Raw genomic sequence first — 19,398 nt, 5'->3', positions numbered from 1 at the left:
CACAGAGTAGGGATAAGAAGCAGGTACTCTAATTGGCAGGATGCATCTCATGTCCCACAAGGCTCTTTGTTGGGGCCTCAACTATTCACCATGTTAACAACTTAAATGATGGGATAGAAAGCCACATATCCAAGTTTGTCGATGACAAAGATAAGCGACATTGTGAGCAGTGTAGGTGGATGCATAAAATTACAAAGATATTAGCAGAGGAAGTAAATGGGCAAAACTGTAGCAAATAGATTTCAATGTCAGCAGATGCGTGGTTATCCACTTTGGATCTAAAAAGGATAGAACATGGTACTTTCTAAATGGTAAAAAGCTAAACAAACAGTGGAGGTCCAAAGAGACTTGGGGCCCAAGTGCATAAATCATTAAAATGTCATGAACAGGTGCAGAAAACAAAATAAAAAGGCTAATGGGATGCTGGCCTTTATATCTAGTGGACTAAAATACAAGAGGGTAGAAGTTATGCGACAGCTATGTTCTATCACACATGGAGAACTGTGAACAATTTTGCGTACCACAGCTTAAGTAATTCTGGCTTTGGAGGAGTGCAACGCATGAATCATAGAATGGTTAGAGCACAGAAGGACGCCATTCGACCCGTCGTGTCTGTGCCTGCTCTCTGCAAGAGCAACTCCGCTATTCCCACTCCCCTAACCCTTTCCCCGTAGCTCTGCAAATTTTCTCTTCAGGGGCTTATCCAATTCCTTCTTGAAAGGCATGATTGAATCTGCCTCTACCACACTTTCAGGCAGTACATTCCAAATCCTAACCGGTCGCTGTGTTTAAAAAAAACCCATAAAGTTTACCCTCATGGCACCATTGGTTCTTTTGCCAATTACTGTATATCCATGTCCTCTGGTTCTCGACCCTTCTGCTAATGGGAACAGTTTCTCCCTATCTACTCTCTCTATGTCTAAATCCCTCATGATTTTGAACACTTCTATCAAATCCCATCACCAGGGTTAAACTGACTGGCCTATAGTCGCTGGGTTTACCCTTACACACTTTTTTTGAACTGTGGTGTAATATTTGCATTTTTCAGTCTCTGGCATCATCCCCATATCTAAGGAGGATTGGAAGGTTATGGCCAGTACCCCTGCAATTTCCAGCCTTAGTTCCCTCAGCATCCTTCGATGAATTCCATCTGATCCTGGTAACTATTCAACTTTAAGTACAGCTCGCCTTCTAACACCTTCTACTTTTATCAGTTTTTAGCCCAACCAGTATCTCAACTACCTCCTCATTCACCAGGATTTTGGCAATCTTCCTTGGTAAAAACAGATGCAAGGTACTCATTTAGTAACTCAGTCATGCCCTCTGCCTCCATGCGTAGATCCCCTTTTTGGTCCCTAATCGGCCCCACCCCTCCTGTTACCACTGTTTTAGTATTTATATGCCTGGAAGACTATTGGATTCCCTTTTGTTAGCTGTCAGTCTCTTCTCATACTCTCTCTTTGCCCCTCATTTTCTTTTTCACCTCCCCTCTGAACTTTCTATATTCAGCCTGGTTCTTACTTGTATTATCAACCTGACAGCTATCATACGTGTCCTTTTTCTGCTTCATCTTACTCTCTATCTTTATCGGGAACTCTGGTTTTGGTTGCACTACTTTTCTCCCTCTTGGGAACGTACCTGAACCAACTCCTCTTTAAAGGCACCCCATTGTTCCGTTACAGTTTTGTCCACCATCTTTTGATTCCAATTTACCTGAGACAGATTTGTTCTCAGTCCACTGAAATTGCCCCCTTCCAATTAAGTATTTTTACTCTAGAGTGCTTCCTGTTCTTTTCCATTGTTAACCAAAGACCTTATGATACTATGATCACCGTTCCCTAAGTGTTCCCCATCTGACATTTGATCCACTAGACCCAGCTCATTCCCTGGAACCAGATCCAGCAATGCCTCCTTTCTCATTGGGCCAGAAACATACTGATCTCGAAAATTCTTCTCAACACACTTCGCTCTCTCTGCCCTTTACACTATTACTATCCTACTCTATGTTAGGATAATTAAAGTCCTCCATTTTCACTGCTGTATAATTTTTGCACCTAGTTTTCCCTCTAAATTTGCTCCTGCATATCTTCAGTATTTGGTGGGCTATCGAATACATCCAGCGGTGTATTTGCACATCTATTGTTTAACTCTAACCAAATAGATTCTGTCCTTGGCCCCTCCAGGATATCGCTCTCTCCAGCACTAATATTGCCACCTCTCCTCCTTTCTTTCCTTCCCTATCTTTCCTAAATACCTTCTATCCAGAAATATTTAGTACCCACTCCTGTCCTTTTTTGAGTCAGATCTCTGTTATCACCACATATTCCCATGGGGCTATCTGTGCCTGCAGTTCACCAACCTTATCTACTACACTTTGGAGCATGTACATACATGCACTGTAAACCTAATTTAAACCTTATTGCATTTCCTCTTAGTCTGATCCCACCTAGTACCTTGCTATTTTTTAGTCTAGTGCTAGCTGTTTTTCCCAATCCTTCATGTGCCTTTCTAATGTTACGTCCTGATTCTGATTCCCCCTGCCCATTTAGTTTAAATCATCCCCAGCCACATTAGCAAAATACTCTGCAAGGACATGGTCCTGGCTCTGTTGAGGTGCAGCCTGTACAGATCCCATCTCTCCCAAAATCAGCCCTAATGCCCCAGCAATCTAAAGCCCTTCCCCTCCTGCACCATCCCTCCAGCCACACATCCATCTGCTTTATCCTGCTATTTCTATACTCATTAGCACGTGGCACTAGGAGTAATCCGGAGAGTACTACCTGTGAGGTCCTGCTTGTTAGTCATCTTCCTAGCTCCCTAAAATCTGCCTGCAGGTCCTCATCCCTCTTTTTACCCATGTTGTTACCGATGTGGACCACAACCTCTGACTGTTAACCCTCCCTATCAGAGTGCTCTGCAACCACTCAGTGACATCCTTCACCCAGGCATCAGGGAGACAACATGCCATCCTCACTGCTCCCCCACATCCTGTACAGTTGAACCACCCGGGTAGATTTACCTGAATGATATCTGAACTCCAATGGTTAAATTATGAGGAGAGATTACACAAACTAAGGTTGTATTCCTAAAATTTAGAAGGTTAAAGGGTGATTTATCAAGGGGAATAAATAGGATAGGTAGAGAGAAACTACTTCTGCTGGTTGTGGAGTCCAGGACTAGGGGGCATAGTCTAAAAATTAGAGCCCGATCTTTCAGGAGTGAAATTAGGGAACACATTTACTCGCAAAAGTTTAGAACTTCTTCCACAAATGGGAATTGATGCCAGATGCTAAAATTGTTAATTTTGAATCTAAGATTGATAGATTTTTATTAACCATGGGTATTAAGGGATATGGGGCAAAGAGTATGGAGTATGGGATGTGAGTTAGGTCGCAGATCAGCCATGATCTCATTGAATGATGGAACAGGCATGAGAGGCTAAATGATCTATTCCTGTTCCTACGTTCCTTCAACTACCAAGGCCCTAAGCTCTGGAATTCCCTTTAAACCTCCTCCTTTAAGATGCTTTTTAAAACCTACTTCTTTGACTAAGCTTTTGGCCATTTGTCCTATCATCTCCTTTTCTGTCTCGGTGTCTAGCTTTGTTTGACAATACTCCTGTGCAGTGCCTTGAGACATTGTACTATGTTAAATGTGCTAAATAAATAAATATAAAACGTGTCATCGTAATTCCGCATTAAGCCAGCCTGTCAGAATAGCATTCAGGACCGCGCACTGATTCTTCTCAGACAGTTATAAGAGAAGGCAAGGAAACAGTGTTAGGACTTCAGGCTTTAACTTTTCTAAGCCTCCCCGTGGAAACTGCCTTGTCAGAAACGTGTCAACTACCAACAATGGCAGGATTGAACTCAGGAGTTCACTGTACGGGAAATCATAAGAGTAGACTTGCATTCCATCATTCCTTGTTGCAGCTTTCCTGAAAAGACTCCTGAGAAAGACATTGCTTGGGATTATAGCACTTGACAAAAAGTGAGTGTTTGATTAATACTGACCCAAAGCAACCTGTCTTCTTGAGTGAAGAGGTTTCTGAGTCGAAAAATTAAGCACATTAACTATTTGCCTTTTCTTAATAATAGAAGATGAGACGAACACAGTAGAAAAGAACGTATCGACTCCAGGAATCAGTGTTTACTTTGAAGCGTACTTGTACAGCACAGCAAATTATGTTCACTCTCAGTGGCAGTTATCACCAATCACACCTGCCACGATGGGTCGACTCCCGTCAGTCACCACAGATGAAGAAGATGATGAGAAAGATTTGGATCAGGAAAATCAGACAGCTGAGAAAGTGAAGAAACCCAAAAAGGTTTACTGTTACATCTCACCAAAGGTAAGAAAGGGCCCATGAAGTTTGTAAGATAATGTCCTGAATGTTAACATTATAACTGAAACATCAGGTCTCCAGATCACCTTCAGTACAATGTTCAATTTTATAGCTCCTAATCTAGAAGGAAATACTCATTTAAAAAAAAAATCTGTATTTCATTAATTGTATGGCTCCCAAAGATAGCATGTAATCAAATGATGCTACTACATGGTGGTGCTTCCCATCTCGGGTGCTGTGAAGCCATAGGTTAGAGGGAATGCTTGTAACTACTCAGCTGGAGAGAGAATCAGTTGAACAGATTGCAAGTGGAGGCTAGTTGCTTCCCTCCATATAGTTAGGAAGAAGAATAGTAGAGGATGAATTGTGCATTTCCTAATGAACAGCTCAGTAGTAATATTGGCATGTGCTTTGGAGCATGTTTCTGGAGAGAACTGTATCTAGCAGTTTAGTCAGGCAGAACAATCTTGCATACTCTCCAATTTCCATTTGCTGGATATAAGATTGGACATTCACATTGTCTTTCTTAATTCTCCTTTCAGTTCAAGGGCTTGTATTTATATAGTGCCTGTCACAATCTCAAGACATTCCAAAGCCAATGAAGTACTTTAGAAGTGTCGTCACTGTTGTAATGTAGGAGCAGAGTGGTATCAATTCACTGATGTTTGGCAAGAATAATTAAGCAGAAGAGAAGTAACATGAGACTGTAACAACAGAAACCAGGAGAGGAAAACTGAGAGTAAAACTTGCTTGTGGATGTATAGTTCTAGAGAAAACAAGTGCTGACAAAGCATGTGAAAATGTGTTCATGATGTTGCTGATAAGTGATGTCCCACATGATCTCCTATTCCTACTTCACATAAGGACCTGCTTCATTGTGTTTTTCCCCAGTCAATAATTCTTTGCTCCTCTTGACATGAGGAGTTTCAGACAAAATCTCCAGTCTCTCTGCAGCATTAGGTTAGTCAGACATTAAAGTGTCAGATATCCTTTTAGTTAATTCAACGGTCTGGAGTCTTCTGCTTATTTTTTCAGGTTTCCCAGGAGTTTAAGGTGGTAATGCATTTTCATAATGGTGGATATAAGATTGGACACTCACATTTAAACTGTTTGATAAAGTGGCTCATTTTTCTTAATTCTACTTTCAGTTTAAGCTGTAATAGAGTAAAAGAAAGGAAGAAGGAAAAACATTTATATAGTGCCTTTCACAATCTCAGGATGTCCCAAGGCACTGACAGCCAATGAACTACTTTTGACAAACTACCAGGAATTGCTATGTGAGGTTGTCCTTTTTAGGACAAGTATATGAAGGAGAGAAATGCATTGCTTTTTACCCAAGTCATTGCTCCCAGTTTGCCAGGTTAAGAACAAATAAAGCAGGCAAGTGACGAAGGCACAAATTTTATACGCAACACAGAACATGTGCCCAGCTGGGCTATGAACACCCTATCCCATACACCCTGAAGCACTGACACGTAAAATGCATTTCGTCCACCAAAAGTAAATTGAGTTTCCCCACTTGTTGAATTAGGATGTTTGAACAACCATCTACAAAAGTATTGCGTAACATGATGGCACTCTATGGTTTAATAAAATACTCACCGATTCACTGTATGAACACTTAACTCACTAAAAAGACCATTAGCAACTTCCTTAGAATTGTTAAGAATTATGCTTTTGTCCTGAGCAGGGTAGACTGGAGCCCTGTAGCCCATAGAACTACTTTAGAATATCCCCATCTGCTCAGAGAACAGGATTTTGCTGGGCTACATTGTTGGACCTAAACTCCAATATACTGAGTCTTGGGACCTCCGTCTCAATGTAGAATTAACCGAGCTGAGGAGAAATTTCTTCACTCAGAGGGTGGTGAACCTGTGGAAATCTCTGCCGCAGAAAGCAGTGGAGGCCAAGTCATTAAATATATTCAAGAAGGAGATAGATATATTAATGCCAAAGGGATCAAGGGATATGGGGAGAAAGTGGGAACAGGGTACTGAATTAGACGATCAGCCATGATCTTTTTTGAATGCGGAGCAGGCCCGAAGAGTCGAATGGCCTACTCCTGCTCCTATTTTCTATATTTCTATGTCGGTGTTTCTATGTAGAACTCGTTCTCATTTCTCATGGATTACAGCAGGTAGATTTCACCAGGCAGTGCACCATGGCCACAATTAACTAGGCTGGTAAAAGCACATTATCGACATTTAACTCTGAAATAGGCACACCAACTGAGTTATAATCTTTGCATTGTACACAGCAGTTGTACTTCAGATCCTCTTCTGCTTTTAAAAAATCTGCCATGCAGGAGACATGTGTATCTCCTGACCAAGAATCTAAAAAGATAGATGTGATTGGCCAACAAGGGTCTCATTTGATTAGAATGGGATGACACTAGGTCCAGTGTGTAGGATTTGTTTCATGAATGGTCACAATTGCTAAAATCGATCTGAGTATTTTCAAAGATCAGTTGCGGCCCCGATTGAAGACCAAGTTCAGACTGCTGTACTGCAGCAAGTAGCAGCAATCCCTAGCCTGAACTCAAGCAAGATCCATGGCGTTAAATGGGTATATTTAATGTTGCTTTAATGAGTGAGCTAGCACCACTATTAAAGCTACCCTTTGACATGAAAGGTATTTTTGGGGGACTGCTATCGCAACATTTTGAATTTATTTTTTAAAAGGTTGAACACACGTGTTACAGAAAGCAGAATCAGAGCTCAATCATCCAAACTCAACTTTAAATCAGCTACATCACTGCTGACTGAGTTCAATCTTTTTGTGGTACTGGTATCATGCCTGAGAAGTATGCTTTTGAGCTATATACCAGCTAGCAACTTCTACCAAGAACCCTTCCATTTATCTATGCTGCCTCAGACTTTGTATTAATGACTTGCCATATTTTCCTTCCCACCTGTAACTTGGGCAGAGGGCCACCTTCATGAGATTGCAACTGTTTAGGGAAGGATCTCTGTAGATCCTTGAGACTGTGAGAACACTACCCTGCGGTTCCATAATGTGATCTGATTGGACCACCATGACCCTTTCGTGATAGCAGCATTTTCTGCTCGGTCAATGAACTACCAACATTAGGCAATGGGAAGAGTTGAATATGTTCTAATCTAGGTATTTTGTAGGCCTGAAAGACTGGGAATTACCGTATTTTAAACAACTGGTACTGAATCAATGCTGATATCATGAGAAATTTAAGATATTCACACAGCAGATGGTGAAATTTGAATTCAATTATTAAAAAAAAATCTGGAATTAAAAGCCAGCAGTGTCACCTTGACTCAACTGATAGTACTTTCACTTCTGAGTTTAGGCTCACTCCAGGATTTGAAATTTGTGTACTGATAGCGTGATCTCACATGTGCCAAGGTGCACTTGTCTTGTCTTCTGGAAGCTGAATTGTTAAGTACTCTAATGAGACAAAGCACAGTTGCAGAACAATAATCTAATTATTTTACATAAAATATATGAATGAACAGAATACCATTTTCAAATCAAGTTTCACCTATTTCCTGTTGCTCTTTATAACATCAAAAATAATAAATTTCACATACTTTACCCTTGATATGAGCTCACTTTATAAGTCACTATCGCTGACTGACTGGCCCTAATTTAGGAGGTAAGGTCTCTATGTGTGACTATATCAGACACACTTCCTATGAACTACTCTTCATCCTTATAGAAAGATAAATCCAAAAACCTAATCTTTGCCCCTTTCTCCAGTTCAGGCATTGGCTTGTCATGCTGTCAGTCAAATCAACCACTCTCCCTTTGATTTGAAGATCAATGGCAACTGTTTTGACATTTACCTTAGGACTCCTGCTGTGTTCAATGATTGAAATCTCTTCTAACATTCTGGACGTGAATATCTTGAGGAGGTTGTGTACAGTTCCCATTAGCTAAAGCTAGTGAGAGAAACACAGTTCTTTCACTCCCTCCAGTGCCTCAGCTAAAGGTCTCAACCAACATCCTACATAACTTGAGTATTCGTGGTGTCCATGCCATATGGACTGAATAGCAATATCAAAATACAAATGAATCTGAAAATTTCCTCTAGACCAAACGAGCAAAAATTGTGAAATGTTAGAGTTATAATTGAATGCCTACTGGTGGGCTTTACATAAACTCAAATGGAAATGTGCACCCAGTTCTCTGAGGTTAGCTCATTAGAATAGTGTCAGGTGCAGAACAGGTAGGTGTAAATTTTGAGTGTGGAAAATAGTGTGTTAGTGCAATTTGAAGATATGGAGGCATTTAAAGTGGAGCAACAAAAATCTGCAAGCCTTTTGAAAGCTTCAAAAATCATTTTTGCTGGGCATGGCAGTTAGGTCACGATGGCTATTGATCACCCTTCCAAGTTGCGTTTAATGCAGTGCCACTGAAAACATACACTGTGATTAAGGAACTCCTGAGCTAAGGTTCCTAGCTCTCCTGCTTCAGTGGGGAGTCAACCAGAATGGGTGATTGGTCTCCCCAGTGCTGCTGCTGCTGTCTCTGGAGAAACGCTCCTTATAAGTGTGGCTCACACATGTGCAAAGTACCCCGACTGTCATGACTTGCAACCAAACTGCGTTGTCTGAGCTCTGCTGATCTCCCAGCGACTCAGAACTCACTGCTTCATTGCCGGTTGTGAGGACGATCGTATTGGGATCAACAAAAATTGCCTTGAAACTCAGTGAGCCCTGAGCAAGCAACTCAAACTGGAGAGGGAGGGAGAGAGAAAGGCAAACTGGGAGAGAAGAGAGAAACACAACTGGAGGGAGGAAGAGGAAAACAAATGGTGAGAGAGAGAAAAACACAATCTTGGAGAGGGAGAGGGAGAGAGAGAACTGCAAACTGAAGGGAGAAATGCAAACTCTGAGAGGCAAAACTCAAGCCTGTGATGTGTGCTGTTGTAGATGTGTTTTTTGTTCCGGGAGTCTGGTAGCTTTGGTGCTTCTCTCTGAGGATTGAGCCTCATGTCCCTGAAGCTGAGCTTCAATGGTGGGATGTGAGAACGAATTGAATTATATTTGATTTTGGTATATTTATTATTTTTGTAACTTGCTGTCTATTATTAAAGGCCGAAACTATATGGAAACTTTAGCTAAAAGTTCCTTATGTTAGTGATGTTTTTGTTGTATCCATGGTGTTATTCATTGTAGTCGATATTGCAAAAACATCAGAGAAATAGTTTTTATTTAAATATTTTTTATCCTTAAATCTATTTATTCTTTTGTGTTCTTTCTTTGATTTATGAATTGTGTTAGTCATCTCACTATAAAATAAAAAGTTAAATATTTTATTTGGAGTTTGATGAACTTAGACGCTCTGCTAAAGTAAATTCAATAGCATTGGTAAACTGGGCACCTATGATGTGATTAAGTATCCCTTGAGCAGTGTCATGTGATTACCATGTGGCTTAATGACGCACGATCAAATCACCCAGGAATATGTCAAACCAGAGTTAGCAACCCTATCCTAGGGAAGCATCCAAAAGTACTGTTAGACATTCATCTATCTTATTAGTGACATTGGGCATGTTTTCCCACTTCCTTTTGGTAATAGGAGTCCTAAACCTGTACTAATCATCTGCCAAAACAAGATATGTTCACCTGTCAGTAGATGCCAGTGTGCAGTTACTGGCAAGTAGGCACGGGCCTTTTTCCTGCAACATGAACTACCTGATGTACTTTCATTAATCCTCTTGTTCCAAGCACCTGACATAGGAGGAACCCATTGATGCCAGTAATGGTCCAGGAACAAAAGATGATTAAGCTGTAATAATTGCCACAAAGACTTGAGAAGCTAAGTGCCAGCAGGAAAGAAAAATTGTTAAGAATTGGCTGAGTACACTTATCGAACATTACTGTGTCCCTTCCATGATCTCCTTACACTTAACAGAACAGTGGGAAATGGTCTGTATGACAGGCACACCACAAAATTAATATTCAAATGAAGTTCCTGTCTGTCTGAGATGAACGCTTTCACTACTGCTGCCTTCAATCACAAAAACTACATTGGGCAGTGTTTCAGTGCGATGGAATCGCGGTCCATTGTCACTGCTTGATTTACATCATGACCGTGGGAGTGGAAAGTCCAAACTTTGGTGTTATGACCCCTGCTCAGGACTTCCCATCTAAATTTCTAATACTTTAACATGCTACTACATTGTGTGTAGGATGGAAAATGATAGATTTCTTATCCCGTAAAGTTATCTTTATTTTTTAAATGATATGTATACTCCACATACTATGCCTGCAGCGTGCAATTTTGAGATAGTGGATAGCTAACGTTAAACATTTCAGGTTAAAGCTAACTAGAGCAATGATGTAGTTTCTGGGTTTTGTATCATGAGACTAGGAGAACACATATGCCACTGCCTATATTTAATGTTATGAAAACATTTTCATGTACATGCTCAGTGTGTAGTTTTCCAAGAATTCATCGATAGGTTATGGACTGAAATTTATGTTCCCGCCACTGAAATTGGGGGCAGGAGAAAACAATAGCTGCCCGCGTGTCACGGAGCCGCCGCAATATTAAACGCAGTGGCTCATTTAAATAGCCAGGGCGGACGGCCCACCCCGATGACATGTCGGGGGCGGGCGGTCCGTCCCTGGCAATGGCGCCAACTGCCTTTGCGCAGGGACTGACGCCATTTTTAAAGGGCTTCAACCCTACCATTACATTTAAGTATTTAAAGACACATTGATGTAAAATTGATAAATTAAATAAATTTATCTTGCCCCTCTCCCCCCCCCCCACCCCCCCATAACCATAGAGTTAATTACCTGCCATCTTTTCCCCCCGCCCCCCAAAAAGAAACACCTTATGCACCTGGCCTCCCCACCCCACCAAAGTTCATAAATTTTACACTCTAACCCTTCCCACCATCCCATACACCAATGATATGACTCTGACAAATTCCCCCCCCTACCCCCCCGCCCCGTGCACAGTGAAATGTACCTGCTCTCCCCTCTCCAACAGTGTTCCGCATCGGATCCCTTGACAGGGATCCAAAGGCACGGGAGTGCCAGCCACTGGGACAGACAGTGGGAGTGTAAAGGTAATTAATTTGTTTATTTAAATTCATTTACATATTTAAATTGGGCTCCCATCACTGAGAGGCGGGGGGGCTGCCACGAGGCCTTGCCACCACCAGCAATATCGGGCCAGGCCTTCCCACCATCGAGGCCCATAGTGGGCCACTCCCGGGGGCATTTTCTGGCACCCCCTGCCCGCCACAACCCCTGACGTTGGGGAGGGAGGGGTTCTGTAAAATTCAATCTTATTTTTCTGTGGTGCAAGGAAGACCAGTCTACCTTGTTCATAATTTGTTTCTTGACTTGTTAAAATTAAGAAATGTACATTTTAGACTTGTCTTCAAGTAAGGCATAATTTTCCATGCAACTTTCTCAGGAACAATTAGAGATGGGGCAACAAATGCTGGCCTTGCCAGCGATGCCCACATCCCATGAAAGAATAAAAAATAATTTGAAAAGGTAAGCAGCATCCTTTTTATAAATTATTTCTTCCAGTTTTGTTTTTACCCCTCTTTTGAAGGCATTCAGCCCCTTGTTAGGGTATAGTTACATAGGTGCTAACTGTCCTTTGGCGACTTGTTCAACTGGCCATTCATAGTGAGCATCAGGAAGCTATCTGACTGAGGCCATTGTATCTGAGCCTGAACTTGTCTTCTCCTCATGCCCATGTGTGCACACCTCCAAGAGGGGTCGCACATAGCAGTCAGGAGCAGGAACCCTGGTCAGTTGAGTTTGATTTTTTTTTCATTTCCTTTAACCAGGGTGCTGCAGCCCATTATGCCATGGCCGCCTCCCTCTGCTGTACATTCCACTCAGCCTAGTAACACCACTGAAGGCATAAAGTCACTATTTGGGAGCTTGTGATATCTCTCTCATCCCTTACCCACCACTGGAACATGCTTAAATACAAGCTCTAAGCAATTCACAACAATTTACTTGGCAGCTGGTGTAAAAGTGAATAGTAAACAGAATATTTGTTTTCCAGCAATTCTCAGTGAAGGAGTTTTATCTGAAAATCATCCCATGGAGACTTTTCACTTTCAGAGTATGTCCAGGAACAAAGGTGGGTTTGGAGTCCGCACTGCTGATGATGAGATTTTTTTGGCAGGGTGGGGTGCAATTTTCAGTTGGTGTTTAATTATATCATATTACAGTGGGAGCTGGAAAGGCACAGTGGGTTAAATATGCTATGTGGTGTGCTCATTATTTGTATTGACCAGATCTGTCCAATATTTGGTTGCTAAGAGTTAATTAATCTCTACTAAGATGGCAAGAAGTTTCAATAGTTGACCTCTACCACAGACCTATGGGTAAAATTAGCTGGTGTTATCAGTCCTGTGAGCTTCTGTTGGTTGTCGACAGTATGTAGGCAGCTAGTGAAGACAATGATTCAGCTGTGATTCTCCCCACCTACTACAACTTAAACAGTCTGCCACTTTCCAGGTACACTAATGAAATTGGCTGCTTGGATAGGATGCTAACAGGACCTGGAGCAGAATCTCAGCAAGAGTCAATTCAATAGAGTAGACGAGAAGTGAAGAGGGAAAATCAGTGGAAAGAAATAAGATCATGCCTTTTGTCTTCTCAGTTTTACTACCATGGTATAGACCCAGTGCATAAGTTCCTGACGTTAGTGGTGGATGATGGGATACAACCTCCTGTGGAACTCAGCTGCAAAGAAAGAAACATCATGGCAGCAACCTTTATCCGTTTCCTACATAAGAATATTGGTAAGGACTGAAATTAAGGACTGAAACCATCAACTTCTGTACTTCAATGGTATGTAGGTGTCGGGGGATGGGGGGAGGTAGAAAGAGAATATTGCTGTTAACTTTGGGGAAAATTGAACTGGACAGCTAGAGAGAGAAAACTAGTGTCAAAACTCTGCCAAGTAGTACTTGGGTGAGAATTCCGTCCACTGATTTCTTGTACAGCAAATTGCCCAGGCCTTCAGGTCAGGTAGAGAAAGAGTTCGGCAAGGCATTTGTTAGGGTGCAAAAGGAAAGAAAAATTGACAGCTGAGTCATTTTGAATCACTCTGTCACATCTTCATGTGACTGGATCAAGTTACTGCCTATTGTGTTGCCTGAGGACTACTGCATATAAATGAGCATTAGAGACCTCTTTAAGGAAAGGAAAAATTGTAACTTGAGTAAAAAAAGAAAAGGTTGGTTTCATTGAGATCAGTCTATATTTACTTCTCTTGTTCTCTTGTGTCCAGCTGTCTTTCGTCACCACAGTTCATTGCCACCCTTCTGTATAAATATACTTAGGATCAAATAGCTGCTCTGGAGTTGCTTCAGACATTTAAGATTTTTATCCAGTCACCAACACCATGATCCTTTACATGTTTGTGTCACACATTGTAAATCGGTCATTGGAAATTATTGTCCACCATGTAATCTGTCATTTTAAATTGTGCCCAAGTAACATAGTGCTGTTTATTCCAACTGCAGGAGTTCAACATATAACCGAAACTGACATGTTAGGCAGCATAAGGGGGCATGCTACATTGTCAGAGTTATGTGCTTTGGATGAGATGTTAAGTAGAGACTTGACTACCGTTGGCAAATGTTAGGTATACCAGTTGGGATAATAGCAATTTATTCTTGGCTTTGTTGTTTTGTGATTGATCAGTTTTGCCCACTATAAGGACAAATCTGATCTCACAGAATGTTAGTGTCTCTTCCATACCATCTATAGATATAAAAAAGCACTTTCATTCTTCTTTCCTCTCTCCCAGGGGGTTCTGAAACTTTCCAAGACAAAGAGAATTTCTTTCAGCGGGAACTTCGACAAATGCACGTGAAACGACCACATACAAAGATTGTACTGAAAGTCAGCCGCCACAGTTTTCTTGAGTCGGTGGGTTTAATGTGCTGTTTTGGGTTATTGGCAATCTGTATACTCTGATATTAATGGACTACAGGAGCAAAGATGCCTTGCTGCAATTGTATAGAGCCTTGGTGAGACTGCACCTGGAGTATTGTGCATAGTTTTGGTCTCCTTACTTAAGGAAGGAAACACTTGCCATAGCAGGAGTGTAACAAAGGCTCAAGGTTCACCAGACTGATCCCTGGGATGGTGGGATTGTCCTCTGAGGAGAGATTGAGGAGGCTGGGCCTGTATTCTGTAGAATGTAAAAGAATGAGGGGTGATCTCATTAAAACATACAAATTTCTTACAGGGATTGACGAGGTAGATGCAGGAAGGATGTTTCACGTGGCTGAGGGGATCTAGAATCAGGGGACACCATCTCAGAATAAAGGGTAGGCCATTTAGGACTGAGATGTGGAGGAATTTCTTCACTCGGGTGGTGAATCTTTGGAGGCTCAGTCACTGACTATGTTCAAGACAGAGATCGATAGGTTTCTAGCTATTGAAGATATCATGGGATATGGGGATACTGCAGGAAAATGACGTTGAGGTGGAAGATCAGCCATCATCAGTTGAATGGCGGAGCAGACTCGAGGAGCTGAATGGCCGGCTCCTGCCTCCTATTTCCTATGTTCCTCAACATAGTAATTAATGCCTAAAACTCTCCATTAATGTTTGTTTTTCTCCCTTACTTAGGAGTGCTCTGTTAACTTAAACAGATAAATATATTATGCTAAGACAGTTTTCTGACAAGAGAGCATTGTAACTTTAGGAATTCAGTCTAATGTGCAAATTCAGGTTTTAAAACAAATTGTGCATTGTATTTCAATAAAGAAGTCTTTTAATTTGATAGCAATTCTAACAACTTAGTTTGTCTTTCATTTTTTGTGTTAAATTTCTGAACAGTCCATGAAAGCCACACGAAATTTCTCTGTCTCTGATTGGAGCAAGAATTTTGAAGTGATTTTTCAGGATGAGGAAGGTCAGTACTAAAGAGTAGCAGAAATTTTGCAAAAGTGGTGTATACTTTAATGGGACAAACCCTACTTGTTGTAGAGTCAGGGTTGACAAATGTAGGCTGTGATGATAAATTGATATGAATGAGATTTTGCTCGGTTTGCTTTGGATGGTGCGGGATTTCACAGAACCTAGTTGCCTTGAAGGTTTTGCCATTGTTAGTTGCCTCCCTAAGGATTTAATCCTATAGCACGCACCTATTTATCACCAAACAGTACCAATTAACAGTGCCACCGTGAAAAACAGTACAAAAAGTATTAAGGGAAAGAGTTCTGCTCTATTGCTGAAAATGTGTGTGTTAGTTACTGTTCTCTTCCCTTTTCTGTGATCTTCATGCACCATCTGCAGCTGAGAGAGCCTTGAGACAACCTGCTTCGGGGTGTGCACGAATGCTGCTATGTAATTATCAGCTGTGAATTGCATAAGAGTAGCCTAGCTGACTCATTATTATTTCCTCTCTGTGGCAAAGTACCTTTTTTTTATTCTTTCATAGGATGTGGGTGTCACTGGCAAGGCCAGCATTTGTTGCCCATCCCTAAATGACCTTGAACGGAGTGGCTTGTAGCCATTTCAGAGGCCAGTTAAGAGTCAACCTCGTTGCTGTGGGTTTGGAGTCACATGTAGGCCAGACTAGGTAAGGACAGCAGATTTCCTTCCCGAAAAGGACATTAGTGGACCAGATGGGTTTTTGCAACAATCAGTGGTAGTTTCATGGCATTATTACTGAGACTGGCTTTCGGTTCCAAATTTTCTTATCAATTGAATTTATCAATTAATTGAATTAAATTCCAGCAGCTGCTGTGGTGGGCCTGGCTTCTATTTGACCCATCCTAGCATTCCAGTGCATCATGCCACCTTTTTCCAACTTTTGTTTAAGGTCCAGGTGATAGAAATGATTCTCTATCTTTTTAAGCTATAATATGTTTTGTGAGATGCAATATATTCCATCCTCCAATGCTGCTTTTCTTTTTCAAGCACAGATACATGAAATAGAAATTTCTGTGGCTGCCTGGTACATCAGAAGTTCACACCTATGATATTTTTTGTGCCATGAGTTTTGAGTATCAGTTTAGCCACCAGGTTAAAGACTCCTTCCCCTGAGAAAGGGAAATCAACCAAACCTCAATCATTTCTCTTTACCTTTTTTTTTCATATCCTAGCAGAGGAACCTTGTCAGCTATTTTGCCCTGTCAGTTGGCTGTGATTGAGTTTGAGCGGCAACCTAACATGATGAGGGAGACAAAATCCATAGTGTACCTAAGCACTTGCCCATTATTCAATGAAGGAAAATTGCAGGAACAGTGCCTGCTTCACAGCTGAATTCTTTCTCTGCTCCTCTAATAACACCTGTATTTTTATATCACCATTATTACGTCAAAATCCATCAGGAATAGTACTTCCATCTTTTCTGTTGCCTAATTAGTGATCAGTCCCAAACTATAGTTTTGACAATGTGTTCACCTCTATTTGATCATATTAAGGAAAAATTACATGACACACACACTTCATGAATGGCATTGAAATAGCTGTGGCTGAAATGGTAAGGAACCCAAGAGTCTTGGTAGACACAGTGGTAAACCATGTTTGATTAATGCAGGTTAGCAAACAGCAAAGCCAATAGACTGTTGACTGAATAGCACAAACAGTAAAAATCCATGTCCAAGGAAGTTGTGACCGAACTGTACCATGCTCTGTTCTGATCACAGCTTCAGTACTGTGTCCATTTCTGGCCATCAAGACAAAAACGCTGGAGGCAGCACAGAGAAGACTCATTGGGTTGTTCCACTGCTCTCTCTGCCTCCTAAGATCTATGCCTAACACCGTGCAATACTTAAAGTATTGTTGCCATATTTATCTATTTATCAACTATCCAAAGCATTTTGATGCAAGATTACAAGGTAATTGCAAATGAGGGAAAACATTCGAGCCATCTTAATTTACCCATCCAGAATGGCTCTAAAGTAGCCTCATTGCAGCAGTTAATGATTTTGTAGTTTTCACCTCCCCTACTCTACTACGTATTAATCACTCTTTGTGCAAAGAACAATTTCCAAATATCAGTACCATATTTACCTTGGAGAATTATCAATATCATATCAAAGGAATGTAACCTTATTTTCCTGATGTAATGCTGGAAGAATCCAAGATGCATTTGTGTATTGTTGCAGCACTGGACTGGGGTGGACCACGCAGGGAATGGTTTGAGTTGACCTGTAAAGCTCTTTTTGACACAAGCAATGGTCTGTTCGTGCACTTCAGTGACAATAACCAGGGGCTGGTGAGTATACATTTCACTTAAAATTATTCAAAGATTTAATTTCAGCTTGTAACAAATTATTGTTTATCAAGGCCCCCCCCCCCAAAAAAAAAGAGTGTCTCTGATGTTACGACTGAGGCGGGAGCAGTGCACTGTCTTTCTCTAGTTCCATTTCTCCACAGGTCACAACATATATTTAAATGTTTACCCAGTTACTGATACGTTCAATCATACACTCTACTCTTTATCCCGGAATAAAATACACCAACCAGGTTTCTTTAATAAGCAACAAAATTATCAGTTTACTATAAAACAAGACTTAACCAGTAAAGATGCAAAACCTTAACACATAGTTTGAAATATGAATGTAAATAGATATTCCCAACACATGCGAACACTCACACTGGTTAGACAAAAGAAATTCTCTGCAGAGGTCTTTTACAAAAAAAAGACCAAAAAAAACAAAATTCTGCAGATGCTGGAAATCTGAAATAAAAACAAATGCTGGAAATACTCAGCAGGTCTGGCAGCATCTGTGGAGAGAGAAGCAGAGTTAACGTTTCAGGTCAGTGACCCTTCCTCAGAAGGAAAAAAAGGAATACTTTTGGGCAAATACTTGTTAATTCTTGAAGAAAAAGGATGAGACATGTTGTGTCCCCAAATGGCATACAGTCTGGCATCTGAGTACATGTAGGCGGGTCACTGTGATCTTTTCTGGAGCAGTTTTTTCAGGCTGTGTCGAGAATTAATCTGGCAGGCTTTCCAAGAGCTTCTCAGGAGAACTGCGGCATCAGAGGTTTTAGCTAACACACACTGGTTTTTTTTTGTAGGGTTTCTCAAAGAGGTGGAGAAAGATGAGCTGGGTGTTTCTTTCAGCAGGCTGCATTCCCAACTGACATTCAAAACAGTCCACACCCCATTCAGAAAGTCAAAACCTCCTGACCGCCATACATCTTGACATGTCATTTCTCTGTAAACAACTCCCCTGGCTACCAAGGTTCCTGTTGTTTAATTAGCTTAAAGCATGTGACATCCAGTAAAGGTTTTTAAACAGAAAACTCAAGTGGCTTCCCAGTGACCCTTGTTAAAAAAAAAAATCCAGTTTTCCAAATGAACCAATGTCCATAATTGTTAACATAAGTCCTCAAAACATTTTAAGAATGGAGCACCATCATAACGCTGAAACAACTGATATTTTAAGTGTGACAAGTAGGGAAGGGTAGACTGACTGGGTGATACAGTGAGTTAGAATTCTGTCCTTTTACCACTGATACCTCTGTTAGATATTGGTGTGAAAACATCTAATTGCTGGTTGTAGGACCATATGTGAAATGAATCCGAAGCGATTCCCTTATTCAAAGGCTGCCAGTTATGTAATTAATATTTATCTGAAAGTCTGGGGAAAGTCTTCGCTTGAGTCGTTTTGAACAGACTCCAGAAGCTGGCTGAGCGTGTCTACCCTGAGGCACAGTTGTAGCTTTCGAGCAGAGAGATCCACCATTGACATGCTGTTCTCCCTTCGCCAGCTACAGGAGAAATGCCGCAAACAACAGATGCCACTCTACGTTGCTTCCATAGATCTCACCAAAGCCCTTGACCTCGTCAGCAGATGTGGTCTCTTCAGACTACTAGCAAAGATCGGATGTCCACCAAAGCTATTAAGTATCATCACCTCATTCCATGACAATATGAAAGGCACAATTCAGCAAAGCGGTGCCTCATCAGACCCCTTTCCTATCCTGAGTGGCATGAAACAGGGCTGTGTTCTCGCACCTACACTGTTTGGGATCATCTTCTCACTGCTGCTCTCACATGCGCTCAAGTCTTCAGAAGAAGGAATTTTCCTCCACACAAGATCAGATGGCAGG

At 41.2% G+C, this 19,398-nt stretch overlaps 1 protein-coding gene across 1 annotated transcript in view; it reads left to right on the top strand.

Moving 5' to 3' along the window:
• The window catches only part of arel1 (apoptosis resistant E3 ubiquitin protein ligase 1), a 93,344-nt gene that overhangs the window by 54,236 nt on the left and 19,710 nt on the right, over window positions 1–19,398 (top strand). The window contains exons 6-11 of the mRNA XM_068038136.1: window positions 4,098–4,351; window positions 12,365–12,442; window positions 12,968–13,109; window positions 14,123–14,244; window positions 15,163–15,238; window positions 17,442–17,551. Of these exons, the coding sequence (XP_067894237.1) occupies window positions 4,098–4,351; window positions 12,365–12,442; window positions 12,968–13,109; window positions 14,123–14,244; window positions 15,163–15,238; window positions 17,442–17,551 (782 nt within the window). The remainder of the gene's footprint in view (window positions 1–4,097; window positions 4,352–12,364; window positions 12,443–12,967; window positions 13,110–14,122; window positions 14,245–15,162; window positions 15,239–17,441; window positions 17,552–19,398) is intronic.

The sequence above is a fragment of the Heterodontus francisci genome, chromosome 9 (assembly GCF_036365525.1).
Source record: "Heterodontus francisci isolate sHetFra1 chromosome 9, sHetFra1.hap1, whole genome shotgun sequence".
NCBI lineage: Eukaryota > Metazoa > Chordata > Chondrichthyes > Heterodontiformes > Heterodontidae > Heterodontus > Heterodontus francisci.
The sequence above is the reverse complement of the archived record's forward strand: the minus strand, read 5'-3'. Positions and strand labels throughout refer to the sequence as shown.